This window comes from Aquila chrysaetos, chromosome 18 (assembly GCF_900496995.4).
Source record: "Aquila chrysaetos chrysaetos chromosome 18, bAquChr1.4, whole genome shotgun sequence".
Lineage (NCBI taxonomy): Eukaryota > Metazoa > Chordata > Aves > Accipitriformes > Accipitridae > Aquila > Aquila chrysaetos.
In genome coordinates, this window is record NC_044021.1 from 17,971,812 (window position 1) to 17,989,200 (window position 17,389).

The 17,389-nt window shown below is 39.6% G+C and overlaps 1 protein-coding gene across 1 annotated transcript in view; it reads right to left on the reverse strand.

The window, feature by feature from the left end:
- LOC115353088 overlaps positions 1-17,389 on the reverse strand; it is a 188,313-nt gene that overhangs the window by 75,774 nt on the left and 95,150 nt on the right. The window contains exon 16 of the mRNA XM_030042066.1: positions 13,880-14,019. Coding sequence (XP_029897926.1) covers positions 13,880-14,019 — 140 coding nt within the window. The remainder of the gene's footprint in view (positions 1-13,879; positions 14,020-17,389) is intronic.

Below are 17,389 nucleotides of genomic sequence, written 5' to 3' on the forward strand. Positions count from 1 at the left end.
AGCTAATAAAGCTACATGGAGAGAATGTTTGTCATTGAAAGAAAAATTATCCCAAATATAGAACCAAAGCATTATTTTTTAAAATAACAGAAATACTGCTGAAGTAATCTTAATAGGAAATAAATAAATATGGGAAGATGACACAACTGTGGCAATTAAAAAATTAAAATTAAGAATTACATAAATTCACACATTGAACTGTACCAAATGCAAATATATTTATACACTAATACTTGTAAATAAATAGATCTACAGTTATACTTTTGCATTTCATATAACCCTCAATCTTGTGGGTGTAAAAGCAAAAACATTGAAGATGGCCTGCAATAACTTAAAAACATAGTCTTCTGAGTTAAAGTATTTTATATTCCTATTTCCAGTCGTTTACAATGACAAGATAATGATTCACAGAATCACTGATAAACAGCAACTGTGTCCTTTTTATTTGCTTCCTAACACTCCTGGAAAGCTTTATAGTAAACAATTTAGAAGATAATGAAAGGTAAAACTTCCATCTGAAAAGGTTTGATTCAACAAAATTATTGGGACAATCACTTAGGTTAAGTGTTTAGCCCAGAGGGCAGTATAAAATTTCATCAAAATTCAAACCATGCATAAATGATCTCAACCTGCAGTGTCTATTTATACCACACAACATGTTAGTCACATTTTTCACTGCAGATTGAAAGTAATGATGAAGTAACAGATAAGGATGAAAGACTGAATATGTGCTATGCCACCCATGTATAATTCAGTTAGTGGCAAACATGGATTAGAAAGTATCCTGCAACAGCATGTGTTTTTCCACTGCCTGAGAAAACCTGTGAACCACTAACAAGGAAAAGGGGACAGCAATGAAACCAGAAATATTCCACATACACAAATTAGCCAGGTAAGGAAGAGAGAGTTAATAAATCAGTGGGTCAAGGATTCAAAGAAAATGAGAATTGTAAATATGGATCAAAATAATATTACAATTTGATATCTTTTAGGTTTGGTGTTTCTTTAAAAAAAAGAAATTGATGGCTTTTTTAAATCCAGAGAACAAAGCAGTGTCAGTGCAAAAGGCATCATTTTTCTAAAGCAAAAATCTTCACATTTTGGTGAATATCATATAAAGAAAATTTCAGTGCGGACTCTCCATTTAAAGTGTAGAATACTATCCTCAACCTCTAGGAAGAAATAATCACAGCAGAAAAAAGGTTATGCTCCTTCTTTTTTCAGTTGAAATATTTGCTTTACTTTTTTTTGAGAGAAGCTTTGAGCTATGAATTAAAAAAAGATCTGTAATTTTTTAATTTTAATCTTAGACAAAGATGAAATCTTTAGTTGATGAGGGTACCAAAACAAAATAACAACTACAGTAGACAGTGTTATCAGCTGATTATGGGTCACTCCATTGAGTGTATCAGCTATTCTCATATGCCTGCTACATTTTTTGCTTAAACTATTAGAATCAGCTTCTTGCAGTGACACCAACCTTCAGCTGAAGTTCTGTTGTTGCTACATGGCGAATGCAAATTATTAACTGGCATTCCTTTTTTTATTATTCTAGAAGCATCCAAGGTGCTGGATGAACTAATAAGATTGCCAATACATGTTTCAGAGAGATCGTAATGCAGCATTGAAACTGCACAGTAGAGAATTAAACACAAATGTAAGTTGAAAACCACGTATGGGGCTGTGTTTTTGTTTGACATCAGGTTAGTCTCGGCAGTCTCAGGTTATCATCACTCTAAGCAGAGCTAGATGTTAATGATTTGTAGCTGCCTTTTTGGGGAGGACGGGATTAGAGGAAAGACTTCACAGATATGAGAAATTATCTCTGAGTAAAAGAGATAGGTTAAAGCTGCACGTGGAAATAGTGGCAAGGGAAGATGAGAGCTGATGTCTCTGGGTGTAGAGTAACACCACCACAAGACACGCTACTGAAAAGTAGAAAGAGGCTAAGTGGTAGAGGACCTTACAAATGACTGGGAAAGATTATAGTATGACAGATGCCTCCAATGATAGCTAATTTAAATGCCATTAGGTGCATTATATTTCATGTGTAGACAGTGTACAGTGTGATGGAAAGCGTTACAGTAGGTTAGCATGAAAGTTTACACTTCAGTCAGAGTAAATTGTCATCCGCCCCTTTGTATTACGGCAGCATTCCCTCTCTTTAGCAAAATACTCAGAACAGATGCTAAAGCTGCTGGAACTTAAGCAAGTTTCTGCTGACTCATTGCCCCAAAAGAGAAATTAGAACAAAGTTAATGAACATTCAGCATTATACAGCATTTTTAGTTTATTTTGCTGTTCTGAGCTTCCCTTTTTTTTCCAAAAAGGGTGATATTAAATAAAATCTTTTTCCCAATTAACATTTTTACATCTTTATATTTAGCATAATGCTGCCATTCTTCCAACGAAGTCTAGGAAAATGGCAGAATGAAGCCTGGAGTATGCTATTTTGAGCTGATTTCCCTGTAACATTAGTAAACAGTTTGATGCATGATGTCACTAGTAGCACTCTTCTCTCTTGTCTTCCCCCATTTAATGAAAATCTGTGAAATAAATGCTACAAGGCAGTACTGCTGGCATGACAAATTCTAAGCCAGTAAGTCTTGCAGTTGCCAAGATGTAAGCTCTGAAACTTGGCATTTGGCATTCAGAACTAGATAACCTTACTATAGTAACTACATTCACTGTATCTACAAGAGGGATGAATAAATCAACAATAATTGAACTACTAAAAGTGTCTAATTTCCAGCATAGTGCTTCAAGCAACAACTGAAATTAAAAAACTGTTAAAACACAGCTACATACCCATACAATCTTGTCATGAATGCACTGAAGCAAAGGTTAACAAAAAAGAATGAATATGCATTCTTTGCTAAAAGTAGTGTTCCTTGATCTACAGTAGTGATGAACTGTATAAATGTCAGGTCCCATCTAAGTCCCACAGAGCTTCATGTTCCCAGTAGCAAGAATTTTTTATTGTTCCTGTAACATTACTCAAAGTAAGGAAAAGGCTACTCCTGGTGCATGTGGAATGCAGTCCCTATTCTGAAGCCTGGCAGTGTTTCCAGAGTTAGCAATGATCATAAACCCTTGAAATATGGCTGGTATCTCCAGGGCCTGATCCAAAGCCCAGTGAAGGCAAAATGGGAAGATTCCACATGGCTGCAGTTTTGTGTGGGCCAGGCCTAAAGTATTACTTCTCTAGTCACTTGATTCCATAATTGAGAATTTCTTACATTGTCCAAGTCGGATTTCACTGAATTTCCCATCCACCCATCTTTTCTCCCACTGTTGATTTTTAATAAAAAAGTACAAGTCTGGAAATCTTTAGGAAAATAAATAGCACGGTAGGTTAAATGGACTCAGTGCTTTAGAGAAACAGGGTATTCTGATAAACAGAGTTTTTAAACGTAATACGTTTCCACACTAATACACAGGAAGGAACCTGGGACACCAGCCTGCTGTACACCGCTTTGAAAACTCTCTCCCAGAATTAATTCAGACTGATTATTAGCATAGCATGGATGCGTTCACCTGGGGAACTAACTAAAAATAATAGCCAATTTACCAATGAACTAGAGTAGGCTTTTTAATCTCCCATGACTCCACAGATTGGTGGCAGTACACTACAGAGTCACATCTCTGTGACTGCAACACAGCTGGCATTAAGCTTTTGGGTATATGCAATCAAAAGGAATTCCTGAAAGCCACTGAGATACTGGATGAAGCCATTCCTTGGACCACCATTTGGACAGTCCTGCTACAATCTTAATATCTGGGCTGCTCATTTCTTAGGGACTGATTAAAAATATCAGGGAAGCATATTTCCATCTAAAGCCACTAAAAGATCATTTGGTTTCCAGGACCAGCTATTGACCCTCTTTTGGGACCTCAAATCTGGAAATTCAGTATTTATTCAGTGTTGGCCCTGAGGAAAAAATACAGGCATTATGGTTTTTAAACCTTTCATTTATCATATTTTTCCTGAAAGCTGAGGAATACCAGAGACATTAGCACAGTGGAGATGCTGGTTCTTATAGCTATATCCAGGAAATGTGGGGACTGTCTTCGTGTACTTACGTACATAACACACGAACAGACAGGGAAGTATTTCTCCAGATGCACTGTGCGGGATAGTGAAATGTGTGATGAACTGGACTGAACACGCATCTTTCACCATCTGACATTTTGTAGGTCAAACTCTGTAGCTGGTGTACGTATGTTAAAGCCAGAGAGGGAAAAGCAGATACTCAGAGACGAGAGAATCTTTACTTTCCTCAAAATTCCTGCGACGTCTAAGGCTAAATTGAATACTTGTGACATGAACACACATCCAAGTGTCTTTTAGAAGATGAGGATCACGATACAATGTTTTGAAATGGAAATTATTCCAACTTTGAAATACTATAACTTACCAAGCAACCAAAGAAGCTAGAAGGCCCCAGTACTACATTTAACAGAAATGCAAGGCAAATACAGACAGTTACCCTGCATGAAATTATACACATGATGGTTAAGGGTGGCATTGTTTCCTCTATATAAAGCAAGCTTCAAAGGGAACAGTAATTTTTGGATTAATGGGCAAACAATGCAGAACAAATTACATCAGTAGTTAGTTAAAAGCTTTGTAAAATAGCTTCCCCTCTACTTCTGAGTAATGGGACTGATGAAGGAACGGGATTTTTTTTTTTTTTTTTTTCCATCCCCAGCTCTCTTCCCCTGCAATTGTTTAGACTGGAGGATTAACAGTCAGAGAGAGCATCTCTGCACTTTGAGAAAGACGCAGCATTCAGTACAGCTACAAGAAAGAATAGCTGAACCAGGAGTTTCATCACTGTGAATCACATAAAACAAACTGCCTGGCATGTTTTCAGTCATTATCTCTCAGCAGAGACCTAAAACAAAAACTGGGATAGATCTAGGTACCAGCCTGAGAAGCTTACGAGGACAAAGTACACCAGAGAGCTACCTAGTCTGTTTAAAACTAAGCTCAAGACAGTGATTCACACCTTCATAACAATCAAGCATGACAACTGTAAATTCCCTGTTTGCTGGACTTCCTCTTAAATCAAAAGGCAGACAGACTGCATTTTATTCAGAATTTTGTAACCAGACTCCCAGACTTGGCAGGTTTGGTTGGGTTTTTGGATCCAAGGCCAGACAAATAGCAGATCCTCTCTGTTCTTTCCTATTCACTTTTCCCATGTCCACCCTGCCCCAGTGTGATATTGCCAGAGAGGGAGATGATGTATTCTATACCTAAAGCAAGGACAAAATACATGGGGTGAAATATTGGTCCCGCTAGGTGATTGAGGAGGAGGTCATCCACATTTTTATCATCATCTCTGAGATAAGAAACAAGAGTCACCACTTACAAGGCCCATATTTGCGCAAACTTTCCCGCTCCTGCTCTTTTCAGCTTAAGTATCACAGCTTCTTGTTCCCACCCTTTGCGAAGTGTACTGGAAACCTGTAAGGGCAGAGACCCTCCTAAATTATCTGGCTATTTTGTCACACATCGCTGTATATTTAATAATAATTATGCCTCTGCAGAGGTATTTTATTCTGATAGATTCAGAACTATCCCACCAGGATCTTCAGCTACTTATTCATTTTGCTACAGGCTACAACAGAAAGAGTTAGAGAATTTACTGAAATAACAAAGTCATTTTACATACATATGGTCTATGCTTCTGTGCCACAGCAGTGACAGATAAAAAGCAGCAATCTATCATATTTTTCTCTCCACATTGTACTCAATAGGATCCAAAGTGTGGTACCCATTTTGCTACTAATGCACATGTATAACTCCCACTTATTTACTGTAGTGCCCTGAAGATGTGACAGTTAGCTATGTAATGCACTTATTATTTTTATTCATTCTATTCATTAGAGATGACCGTGTATGGCGCACTTATAGCTTTGCTTTTCTCCACTAGTCATCAGTAATGCCATCTTTTCTAGCTCATGAAAACAAAATGTGTATTAAATGACAAACAACAACTACATATCTCTCTACCCAATGTTTCACAGCCAGCTTGCCAAGTCTTCTACCTTCCTATGAGTCTGAATAAACCAAAGAGCAATTCAGCTATGTCAAAAAGTGCTTTTGCACTGAGCAGGAATCAAGGCTGAATGGTGTGAAATGCTGTGAGGGGGAAATGCCAGCAGTAGTCTCTCGGAGGCACTATGACTGCCCTCATGGCAAAGGCTCCAACAGCTTTGGGAGCCCAGGCTGCTCAGTAACTGGAAAGTCAATGTTCCCAGTATTTAAGAAGAGAAACTAGTGATTTCTACTCCACTTTTGTGAGACCCCACCTGGGGTACTGTATTCAGCTCTGGGGCCCTCAGCATAAGAAGGACATGGATCTGCTCAAGCAGGTCCAGCGGAGGGCCACGAAGATGATCAGGGGGCTGGAGCACCTCTCCTATGAAGACAGAGTTGAGGTTGTTCAGCCTGGAGAAGAGAAGGCTCTGGGGACGCCTTAGAGCAGCCTTCCAGTACCTAAAGGGGGCCTACAGGAAAGCTGGAGAGGGACTTTTTGCAAGACAGTGTAGTGATAGGACAAGGGGTAATGGCTTTCAACTGAAAGAAAGTAGATTTAGATTAGGTATAAGGAAGAAATTCTTCAGTATGAGGGCGGTAAGACACTGGAACAGGTTGCCCCAAGAGGTTGTGGATGCCCCAATCCCTGGAAGTGTTCAAGGCCGGGTTGGATGGGGCTTTGAGCAACCTGGTCTAGCAGAAGGTGTCCCTGCCCATGGCAGGGGGGTTGGAACTAGATGATCTTTAAGGTCGCTTCCAACCCAAACCATTCTATGATTCTATGATGATTTCTGTCAAAAAGCTTCATGATGGCCATATTCTGTCAACATACCCAGCTTTCCACTGGCTATTGCCAAATTTGAACCATCTTCTTTCACTTTTACCAAATAGGAATCCTCCAAGGGGGAGGAGGAGAGTGGAAAAAGCATTTTGGCAGAGAATTACAAACATACTCTCCTGGAGAGGGCTAGGTCGAACTGTGAATTGTTCCAGCATCAGGGAGCATTTGCCTGTTCTTTCAGCTCCATTACATATAATCAGATGGTGACCACACAAGTCCGTTGCCAGGATCTCTAGGAAAATTTGGATTTTGTACTGAAGTTGCTCAATGACTAAGCTTACCGCTCCTTTCTGCTCAAAAACATTAAAGACAGCAGAAAAGGTAAAAAAGAGGGGAACAAAAATCAACCAACCAAATATACATCTCCCTGGCACCTTCAGTAAGTGATCACTCACCGACGGCTCTCAACTCACACTCTCAACTGAGTGATTTTTATCACCAATTTCTCCTCTCCGTTGCTCAAGGCCAGCTCTCAGCTGGTAGAGTTCTGCATGTCTGGAACCTGCAGGAGAAAGGGCAGCAGCTGCCAAGTCTTTTCATCATCCTGAACATACAAATAAAATTATCTTCAAGCATAATTGCACTGAAATCCATAGGTACTCGCAATAGTAAATGTTCTTCATCACCATAACAACGTCAAATTCCGGCAAAATCAAGTGTGTGCATAAATATTGGAGGACTTTGCAAAGAGCCCTGTAAAAGACAGTTCTAAGTAAAGACTCAAGTTCCCTTAGCATGTATTTTCAATCTTTAAAATGTTGTTTCCTGTTTTTTTCAGCAGTTTAGACAAATTTTGACATAATCCTTTTTGTTGATTTCAAATTTGTTTCTAAACAGTTTGGTCCCCTCAGTCTTCACCTCTACATCTGAATCATCAGCAGGAGATACAACTTATTTCTCAACCATCTTCCACTTGCACCATTTTACCACAATGCACTGGTACAGGGATATAATTCTAAATCACACAAAACATCAAAGAAATACAGTCTTTCTAAATGTATGCAGTTCATTGGAAATTAGCCATTTATGAATTACACTATATAATAAAAGAAGCAACAGACAGCTTCAGAAAAATCACAGAGAAAAGGAAAGATGCCATAGCTATATTTAATGATTTGTCCATAGGATAAGTTTCCAAAAAGTAAACTTTTACTGTGACAGAAAAATCCCTGACAAAACTAAGACTAAATCAAAAACTCCACAGAAATATGTACCAGTCTGCTGTAAAAATTTGATCTGCAAAGACGCGAGGACATGCACCAACAAAAACACCGATCTGACATCTGAATACACGAAAAAAAACCAAACCAAAAAACCCCCACGACCTGCGTCCTGCTGTGACTTGCCTGCAAAACACAGAGTCCAGAATCAGGACTAAACCTGGTGACACTCTGTGCTCACACAGTCAAAGCTTAAACATTTTTATGAATGACATGTGAAAGATTTGAAGGCATTCAAAGAAAACAGTGGGGCTTCTGATTTTTCCCAAGAGGTAAAGCTTGGCCTGCTTTTAAATCTCCATTTTGAAATATGTTGACTAGATTCCACTTCAAAATGGAATTAGAAAAAATGAAACAGGGTTTAGGTGGACTATCAGAAGTTACTGAGAAACTGTTTCTTGAAGTAATTTTCGAATGATTAGCACTTTTTAAAGCAACCTATAAAGAGCTAGTCTCCTTTTCACAAAGTAAGTTCAACACCCGCTCTTAACGGCAACATTTTATATATATGGTGCATGAAACAGATCCTACTAGGACAGCTATAAAAAACTGGTAAAATTTGACCTTTGATTTTAGGTAAATGTTACATATTTGAATAAAAGGTTGCATTTATAGGCAGCTGCAGAATTCTTTTTTTTATTTTAATGAAATCTTTAGAAGAGCTCAAGAGAGAATCCAGGGAAACTTTTTAAACAAGCAACACTAATTCTGAACAAATTTTAAACACTCAGACAAGAATTTTCCTCCAACACAGAATTCATCACCCTACTTATTCAGTGTAAATTCAATCTGTTCTGTTTGTATGACATAAACAACAAGCAGTTTCACAGGAATGAGGCAAACCATATGTGAAGGTGTTTTAGAAAGCACAACAGGGAATACACCAAGCAAAGAAGCATCTGCATTTATTTCAATGTCAAACCACATGTGTATTATAAAGGGAAAGTTTATTGTTTTTTATTAAAAAACAAGTTTACTATATTGTGCTGTTTACAGTTAACTCTTCCTGCCGCTCAGTGTCCTCATCAATTTGGGAAGGAAAAAAAAAAAAAAAGAAAAAGAAAAAAAATCAGCAGGTAAAATCATAAAGCCTACAGGTGCAGAGGCAGGGTTGCAAAGGGGTCTTCAACCCTATCCGCCCTACCCAGGCTGGCGTATGCTGCCAAGAGCCTATCTCTTCTCCACCCTCCCCTTGCTATCCCCTCTTGGACAGGGGCTGCATCTGCTCCTGACGGCTGCAAGTGAGAACTAAAGCCTGGCCCACCGCCCCGGATTCCGGAGGTGTGAGAATATAAATCCAGGTAGGATTTATTTCTTACTGATGCCTGCGTGCAGTGGGACACCGCCTCACCTCCTGTCTCAAAATGTTGTCTGATCCTGCACTGATTTTGCACCGACCAGCCCGCAGCCGAGCTACCACGGGCAACGCGTGGCACTGCTGCGTGGGGTGCTGGGTATTCCCCCACCAAAGGCAGCGCCCTACAATAAATTATTTTTATAGAAGCTGGCCAGAGTCAGCTTAACACGCTTGGACTTCAGGAGAAAATATTTCAAAGCAGCATTTAGCCTGGGTATGAGCTACAGGCACGTTGTTAAAAAGCTAATTGCGTGGAGACAAAGGATGATCATTACTTTTATATTTGTGTGTAATATTAACCCTTAAGAGCTGCGTTTGATGATAGGTTGTTGGTGATTGATTGGAAGCTGCTAGTTTATTATTTATATTTAAACTCAAGCCTGAAGATTCCTAGAGTCACAGAAAGTGTTTATGTCATTATTTTTTTTGTATTAAGACAGATAAAAGTTTATGAAATCTGCGATCTTTTTCTACCTCCTCTAAAACTATACATAAAAAGCAGCGTTAAATTGCTGAAGTGCTGAAATTATTTCTCAAATCTGTATTTATTACGCACTTTCAGGAAATCTGGCTTTATAGTGACAAATAGCCACGAAAAACAATTTTTCCTCAAATTTTGTTTGTTTCAGGGAACAGAAGAACAGGGCTAGAAAGCTTCTGACAGCAGTTTTTGGCGTGCAAGGGTCAAAATTCCTCCAACCTTTTTCTCTGTCAAGGTTATAGATTTCACCTGTCTTTTTTAGACAATGGCCACTAAAAATATCCATGTTCTGCTGCAGGTTATGCAGGCTTTTAGTTCCAGAAACACAAATTTCTGAGACCATGGAGGTTCAGAGACACCATGGTACGAGACAAGGTCCTGGGGTCAGCTCTCCAGGAGGTCGGCAAAGCGCTCGGTGACCATTTAGCAGCTACAGGGCTGTGACCGCAGCCAACCACTTCAACGGCGTGCACCTCCCTGTGATATGTGACCACGTTCATCTGCTGTCTTAACCTCTTCTCTCTCACCTTACGTTTTTGGACTCGATCCCCCTCACCACCAATTCAGTGGACCTAAGCAAAAGCCTGCTGCTTTCAGCAAGGCTGTATGTGGCCACAGTGGAAAAGTCACTCGTGTAGGCTGCAAGATCGAAGCTGAAGGCTGTGGGCTTCTGCAGCCAGAATGATCTTTTTATTACATATGTGTATAATGCCCACTGTAAGGAGGTTTGACTATGGCCTACGGACGTGAGACACCACCGTCAAATTAATATGAATGGAAAAGGACAAGGATGCTATAAGCAAGGGGAACAAAAAAATATCACAATTATCAGAAAAATATTTGTGACCACAAAAGAATATTTTGCTTGTACTCGCCAATCTTCCCTTTGGCAAGCCCTACAAGAAAAGAGAAGATGAGAGATAGGAAAGGAGAGAGAAAAAAAATACAGGGAGCGGTGGGGGGGGTGGGGGTGGGAAGACAGAGACTGAGACAGAGTGGATACTTTTAACTTCTCACAGTACAACGCTAGCTTTTAATTAATACAGGGTACGTACAACTTTGAAGACTGTTGGTCGTGCAGTATTTTATGATAAATACATTTTATGGGATTTTGTTTTTAAAGAGGATTTTGTAAAATAACCTAGCCCAATAAATGATTTACCAGCTGCAATAAAAGATCAAGGAAATTGCTCAGATTGCATCTTAGAGCATCTAAAACTCTGAAGTTTATGGAGATCTAAGCTGGCCCTAGATCCACAGTCCTATTAAAAATTTTTGTAGTAGCTAATTATCTTGCATTGCATTTTTTAAAAGGTAGCAATCCTAGCAGAGAGGAAGGTCTGGAAACAGACAAAGAGGAGTTGATGCCCTTTGATGGAAAAAGTAAGAGAGAAGGAAAGGAGAAGAGACAGACAGAAGTGAGCAACAGCTGAAACATCACACTGGTATGGTAACAAATGCAGCTAACAACTCTTAAGGTATCAGATATTCCTTCAATCACACAGGGAAACTGAATTACCTCTAAGTTTAAAAAAATATATTAAGGACACATTCTTTACATGGCATGCTAAGAGTAATATCTATATTACTTGACCAAGAGTGGAGTAATTTATTTTCCTTTTTTTTTTTCTTTCTGATAAAGATGACATTTTACCACAAGCGAAGCAGAAAGCAAAGACATGCTCTCTAAATTCAGTTTTGTTCTAGCCTCACGGGACTTTCACATAATAAATAAGTAAACAAAGCAAGCACTGGTCCTTCTTTCAAACAGGATGACAGAGACGGTAAATAGAATGGCATATTGAAATAATAAAATACTAGCCTCAGCTGTCTTCACAGAAGGACAGGCAGCACAGTCACCAAGAAGCATGCCTTGTACCCTTTGTTTCATACCAGGAATATACAGTTCATGCCCTGTAACTTACTGTGCTCAGACATACCTCTGCCCCCCAGGGAATCCTAGTGAAGCCAATGACCCCACAGGCATGGGGCTCCAAAGTCAAGAGGGCTTCCTAAGAAAGGACGAAAAAAGGAAAAGGAAGAAAGAACCATAATTTTTTCTTGGTGCCCAAATCAGACAGCAAGGTGCATGCCATCTTAGACAAGTGCCTGTTCCCTCTGCTCCTCTGGGCACCTTGCGCAATCGCAGAGGCCACGGGCTTCAAAGCCCAGGACCAGGCTGCCGCAGGGATAGCGACCAGAAACCAGTATGTGCTCCAGGAGTGCTTCAGTGCTAGGGATGGGCTTGGGCCCCTTTCCCAACACTTTCAAGCTGAAGAACTTTGGAAAGAATAAAGGATCAACGCTGCTGACTTTAAACGTTCATTGTATCACTGTCACTCTGCAAGACACGGAAAAGAGACAGTGAAGTTCACCACCACAGAAAGCAAACACCTTGAGATAGAAAGGGCTGATGATAATTTAGTTAATTTAATTTGAAAAGTGAGGTAGGTAAAGTGAGAGCCAGCAAACATACTTGGATGAACACTGCTACTCTAAAAACTATTCTTAAATCATGGCCAGGATGGGGGAGTCCTTAATTGTCCAAAATAACCACAATTAATTCAGCAGAATTATGGCAACTATATGATTGTGTGATATTTTTCCACTTGATTGCTGCCTCCTGCAATACTCAGGGCTGACCACCTCTAGAGCTGAGTTCAGATTTCTGTAGTGAAAATGCACTTGGTGTCTGTAGAGTCTTTACCCAACTTTCTGCCAAACATTAAAGGCACCAAATGAATGTGACAAGTGAGAGCAGGGAACGACAGGACTAGTGATACTGAAGGCTGCTTGGCTTGCCTGACTAGATAAACCTGCTTTCAAATGTTTTGGTAGGAAACTAATTTAAAACTAAATTTTCACAGACATCCACCCTATTCTGATGCTCATTTTCTGGATGCTTTATTTGAAACTCTAGGGGCTGATTTGCAGAAGACCACAGGTGCCAGAGATGTACACTATAGTTGGGTTTCGAACATTCAAAACACAATACAGAGCTATGTGAAAGAGTTTCAAATCATTTCATTTGGTGAAGGATTGGGTCTTCATTGTTTTCTACTAATTACAAATAATTGTCCAACTTTTGCAATTACCTAAAAGATGAAATCCCAGAAAAAATAATTATAAGTAAATGAAAAGACTTCATTTTGATGCAGCCTTTTTAATTTCACTTTAATTTATATTTTCTTTTTAAGTTATTCCCCATATGTGTATTTTAGAACAGAGAAAAGTAATAATATTTAAAGTAACATCCAACAAAGGTAGTGTATTGCTCTTAAAATGCTGAAAAGATTTTGTTAGAAATCCTCTTTCATTTCTTCCCCCGACACAGCTCTCAAAGCAATGCAGCAATGTCAAAATTGAATTCTCAGACAAAAAATGTTTCCAAATTTTTTCTAATCAACTTCAATCAAAAATAATACTAAGGAGTCAAAGAAAATCCAAGTCTTTGGTTACTTATAAGTGCTAGAAATATCTTACCTCATATCCCTACCTGTGAAGGTGAAATAACAACCCTTCCTTACTTCCCAATGATTTGGGGAAGAAAAAGTAACTCTTACTTGTAAAGTTCTATTGGGAAGGAAAGTACGAGGAAATCAGTAATTCTGAATTCCAGGCAGGGTCGGCATGTTGTAAGTAAGACTAGGGGCCACAGTGAACAAAAAACAGAAAATAAAATCCTTAATATTTACACAAATAAACAGCACACACAGAGAAAAATGAGCTCTCTGAAAAAATAGCATATGATGTCATAATCATAAAATGCAGGCACAAAGGGAACAAACTGACATTGCTTAGGTAACTGTCAACCTATGTGTTGGATTTTGCAGCCTAACAACATTCATCTGAATGTAGATACCTCTATAATACAAGAATAACAAGGCATACTTTGGGGTTGTGAAACTATTTGATGCTAGAGATTACTTACCACACAGAAAAAGTGTATTTCTCTAACTCCTCCAAGTAAAAATTGCTCTCTGCAGATGCTTTCCCTTCTTCTGGGCTTGCAATGTTCCCAGGACCTGATTTTTCTTGATAACATTGGTCAGGTGAGTTATTCCAGCTGGTCTTTAAATTAAAAAAAAAAACAAGTTAGAATAATAAGTTAATCAGCTGGGCACAGCTAGCAAAATAAGAGCTACCAGTTTTGCTCTGTTTTGAACTTCTAGCTCTGTTTTACTCCTCACTCTGTAACAAACCTGGAAAAGAGCAGTAGAAAAGCTGGCTTAAGATATTATAGAATAGAACAGAAATTTCATTTGGAAGGGACCTACAACGATCATCTAGCCCAACTGCCTGACCACTTCAGGGCTGACCAGAAGTTAAGGCATGTCATTCAGGGCATTGTCCGAATGCCTCTTAAACACTGACAGGCTTGGGGCATCAACCACCTCTCCAGGAAGCCTGTTCCAGCGTTTGACCTCCCTCGCGGTAAAGAAATGCTTCCTAACGCCCAGTGTAAACCTCCCCTGACGCAGATTTGAACCATTCCCATGCATCCTGTCACTGGATCCCAGGCAGGAGAGCTCAGCACCTCCCTCTCCACGTCCCCTCCTCAGGAAGCCGCAGAGAGCAATGGGGTCGCCCCTCGGCCTCCTCCTCTCCAAACTAGACAAGCCCAAAGTCCTCAGCCGCTCCTCACAGGACATGCCTTCCAGCCCCGTCACCAGCGTTGTTGCCCTCCTCTGGACACATTCAAGGACCTCCACATCCTTCTTAAATTGTGGGGCCCAGCTCTGCACACAGAGTATTGTTCAGTGAATTGATTTATGTTCCTATAAGGCTGTGGTTTCACAAACCCTCTCAAGGAGGCATAAGCTCTTGCTGACACCAGAAGCAGTCATCCAGCCTTCCTCCACCCGCTTGTTTTTTCCTGTGTTGCACACCGCATTCCGTCAGCACAAAAATTTGGACATCCACATAGTAAAACATATGGAGGGAACTGATCTGGGAAGGGAATTAATGCTGTTTGGCCTCTTTCTTTTCTTTTCCTTTTATTAACTGGGTTAGCTCTCAGCTGGACCCATTCTGATCCAGGCCACCCTGCACTGGTGCCAGCACAAGGGAGGAGAGGGACAGTGCTGCATCTTTCAGCGCTGGTGCCAGTTTATGCTGATTTAAACTACTCCTTGAGCTACAAAGTACAGAATCCTAATCTGTGCTCATCTCTGGAATAACATTTGTGCATGCACGGTGGCCGATGCGGCACTGGCATCGCCTCTCTCTGGAGAGACTGGCAGGTTCCTGGCATGCTCAGCGTTATCACCCCTGGACGGAGCGCCAGACATCACTTCCACCAAGAGACACAATGAGGTCATAACTTACCAAACAGACATCCGCAGGTGACTTCATGAAGCTATCTATTAATACCTTCCTAGGCACAATACCAAACTCTGTAACAGGTTTGTTAACATTTAGTGAACAAGCCCAGAGAGAACAAACCTGTTATGTTTGAACTAGAAACAGGACTCCCTTTTTGTTCTTTCTTTTAGATGGGGAGGTGGAAAGTATACTGTTTAGAGGTAACCACAAAGGGAAACTTTGGTTCTCCATCCCTTGATGCTAATTTTATGGAGCAAGTGGTTGAAATTTTCTGGCCTATACTAGAAGATAACCTAAATTATTTAAGGTCCTTTTTGACTTTTGCATTTATGAAATCTGTAAGGAACAAAATGTCCAAGTTTACTCTGTAGATCTCAAATCTCAGAGTTTCTAGGGAACACAGCACTAGCATTAGATGTAGTCACATCACTCTATACTTTGCTAATTATGAAAACTACAAAGATTTTTTTTTTTTTTTTAAACTTGGTAAACCATTTTGCTCTAAAATGCAAATTTGTATTCTAAAGCTTGGATTACATAGATATCATCCACATTTTTTATTTTAATTTAAGGCTCGTGGACATAACAGGCAGAGGTTCATATCCATACCTAAATAATGTTAAATATGGTTATCAGTAAACATGATACAATCATCGTATTTTCAGCCGTCATTGGAAAAGCTGCAACAAGCAACGGAATATATTGTCAAAAAGTGATCCTATGTAAACATGAATAGTTAAGGCAGAGTAGAAGTGGGTAGCTTGCTCAAAGCTGTTTTCAAATACTAAGACCAGGTTGCTACAGATAGCATTGCATTTCACCTAGCCACAAGATTGCCCAACTTAATTCCCTAGAAAAAGTCAAGGTTTCAGAATAGGTAGCGTGTGCAAAGTACCTTGCCTGCACTGACATTGTCTCTGTGAAACTATCCCTGTGCAAAGTAGACATAAAAACATTATTTAAGACATAAATCCCAAAGATCTTAAAGAGTATTATCAGTGAATTTCTCTGACACTGTTTGATCTTGTCTGAAGTACAAAAGCAGAAGCTCAGTCACCTGCATGAGGTTGGGATTATGGCCACACGATATATTTTACTTCTCTCAGAAGTCGCTGACTAGGAGGCATTGTGTCCTTCATAGCCACTGTTCAATATCTTGAATACATGCAACAGTGTGTACACTCATTGCAATAAAAACTAAGTTGTCACTAATGCCTATCACTCAGATGATACTATTTGCAACTCCTTAGCATAGATGAATTTGGGGACACGGTGGGCAAAGCAATAACACCATTGGTTTTGCTCATATATCCTATATTACCCAAAAAGATGAGGTCAGACCCAAAGGTCTTCCTGTTTGCTTTTGTTATAAAAAAAATAAATAATTAAAAAAAAAATCTATTTACAAATAGAAAAGGGACAGCTGAGGAGAATAATCCACTACATGAACTTCTGTCTTCTGCCTTCAGTCTGTTCTTTACATTAGTTTGTATTTGTTTCCAATATATGATTGTTGGGTAAAATTATTTTAAAAGATGGTTTCAGTTCCAAAGATACAAGTAGGCCCAAATGACATAATTCAGACCAGCGTCTAAATCATGGACATGCTAAAACAAGGCGCTCTCTAAACATTAGGGTTCACTTATCCCATTAAAAAAAGAGGGGCTCTTACAACCTTTGAAAGGAGATTTCACATGCTCACATTTCTTTTGTGCAGAAGTATTCTCGTAAGAGGCTCAGTTCAGAAATCTATTTAAACGTGTCAATAACTGTAAGCTTGTGAGTCATTTCACTGAGTCCAAAGGGACTAGACAGTGCTGAATTACCCATGGGCTTACGCACCTTACTGAAACCAGGTCACTTTAATGTGGCTTTGAGAGCCACCCACACCTGACGTTCCTATAAGAGCGTGGCATTTTGTTCAAAGGCAATGTGCTATTATGGGATTGTAGGAAATGAATTTCACTCTGCCACTCCCATGGGTTGGGTTGCTTTGCCCATTACACCCACTCCATCAGTCCTTAAATCGGTCTTCCTATAGATATAATGCTACACACACACGCATGCATGCATCAGTCTGCAGTTATGTTTATATATAACTCTGGTTTCTCCAAGT